Here is a 2040-nt window from a genome sequence, read left to right as displayed (position 1 = left end):
AAATAAAGCTATATTCAACCAAAGATAAAAATCATGTGTTGTCCAAATACATGCAATTGTAAGACAGGTGGTGTTTGCAATACTTATCTGAAACATCACTTTTCTAACTCAAACACACATTATTTTTTCACATAGACCTCTTTTTCCCATTCAGACTTGATGTAACCCAGAAGACTGTAATAGGAAGCCATTCAGGAGAGACAGTGCTTCTTGTGGGTTTAGCTGATGACACAGCCTTGAGACTTGTGCTAGCCACTGCTTCAGCCTAATCACCATCATACTTAGCATAGAAGGTGCTTGCTTGTTTTACATTAATATGTGAAATATCTCTTCTATAATCATGCCTTCTTAGAAATTTCCTATTCTAGTACATGTATTTCTAAAATGGCAGTGACTGTGGCCAATGCAAATTAAATAATTTCTGTAGAATATTAAATTAATTAATTGTGAGTTGACAATTAATGTGAGATATTAACAAAATTAAATTTTGAATATGGATTTAGAATGAAAATTTGAACAGAGAGCAACAGGCGAATACAATTGAAGCATACAAGCATTTGAAATGACCCATAAATGGGCAAGTAGGCTGTACATGACTCCTCACAAAAATCTTAGAGCTCTGACAATCACTGGAATGTGTTAGAGCACATTTCAAAGAGTGACTTGAATGTTGATTTCTGAAAGTATCTGTGCATTTATTAACTATATGGATACATAATTTTTAATGGATGAAAAGAAAAAAGTATTTTTCCTGGTGTGATATTAGTTTTGTATTTTCTATAGATTTGCTAAGAAACAAGAAAAATGAAGAACCAAACTGTGGAGATAGTGTTCATTTTGCTTGGACTGACGGATGACCCTCAGCTACAAATTCTGATTTTCCTGTTTTTGTTTTTCAATTATATATTGAGCCTGATGGAGAACTTAGTGATCATCCTCCTCACCCTGCTGGATCCCCACCTCAAGACTCCAATGTATTTCTTTCTCCGGAATTTCTCCTTCCTAGAAATTGCATTCACCACAGTGTGCATCCCCAGGTTCCTGATGAGCATTCTCTCAGGAGAGAAAATGATTTTGTACAATGCTTGTGCAGCTCAATTATTCTTCTTTTTTCTGCTAGGGACCACAGAGTTCTACCTCCTGGCTGCCATGTCCTATGACCGCTATGTTGCCATCTGCAGACCACTGCATTACCCCATCATCATGAACAGCAAAGCATGTCACCTGCTGGTCATCAGCTCCTGGGTGACTGGGTTCTTAGTCATCTTCCCCCCTTTGCTCTTGGGACTCAAGCTGGATTTTTGTGCTTCCAAAACTGTTGATCACTTTGTATGTGACAGTGCTGTCCTCCAGCTCTCTTGCACAGATACACGTTTAATAGAGTTGATGGATTTTGCCTTGGCTGTGATGACACTGGTCATCACCTTGATCTTAGTGATCCTCTCCTACACACTCATCATCAAAACCATCCTCAAGTTCCCTTCAGCTCAGCAACGGAAAAAGGCCTTTTCCACCTGCTCCTCACACATGGTTGTTGTCTCCATTACTTATGGAAGTTGTATCTTCATGTACATGAAAACATCAGCCAAGGAAAGGGTCACTTTAAATAAAGGTGTAGCTGTCCTCAACACTTCTGTGGTCCCTTTGCTAAACCCTTTCATTTACACTCTAAGGAACCAGCAGGTGAAGGAAGCTTTCAAGCATGTTTTTCTTAGATTTTGTTCTTTTGAAAACCATGAGACAAGATTTAGACATAAATAATACCTTGTTGAAACATGAACTACTCTCAAATGTACTAGTTGTGACCTAAGCCAATCCATTGCTGAGTGTTTTAGTCACTTGTTTCCTAATCCTGTCTGAGTGCTTCTGAGTTTTTCTTTTAGCACAGCTTCCTAACTGAGAGGGATGAAAGTGCTTTTTCAAAATCAGAATATTATATTATATGTTAATTGGGGAATTCTCATGAATTTTCATATACTGAATGTTTATTCAACTGATACTTGTTATATTTTACAAGTTTGGCATCTTTGCATGGGTTAC

The 2040-nt window shown here is 37.7% G+C and overlaps 1 protein-coding gene across 1 annotated transcript; it reads left to right on the top strand.

The window, feature by feature from the left end:
• The first annotated feature begins 804 nt into the window (after positions 1-804).
• Positions 805-1761, top strand: LOC118571144 (olfactory receptor 6C6-like). Its single transcript, XM_036170060.1, has one exon. It carries the CDS (start codon positions 805-807, stop codon positions 1759-1761), a length of 957 nt encoding a protein of 318 aa, XP_036025953.1.
• The last annotated feature ends 279 nt before the right edge of the window (positions 1762-2040 follow it).

The sequence above is a fragment of the Onychomys torridus genome, chromosome 20 (assembly GCF_903995425.1).
Source record: "Onychomys torridus chromosome 20, mOncTor1.1, whole genome shotgun sequence".
NCBI lineage: Eukaryota > Metazoa > Chordata > Mammalia > Rodentia > Cricetidae > Onychomys > Onychomys torridus.
Note: the sequence above shows the minus strand (reverse complement) of the source record. Positions and strands in the feature narration are given on the sequence as shown.

Excerpts from the sequence above, each read along its gene's own strand:
- LOC118571144 (XM_036170060.1), top strand. The coding sequence starts at position 805 with ATGAAGAACCAAACTGTGGAGATAGTGTTCATTTTGCTTGGACTGACG.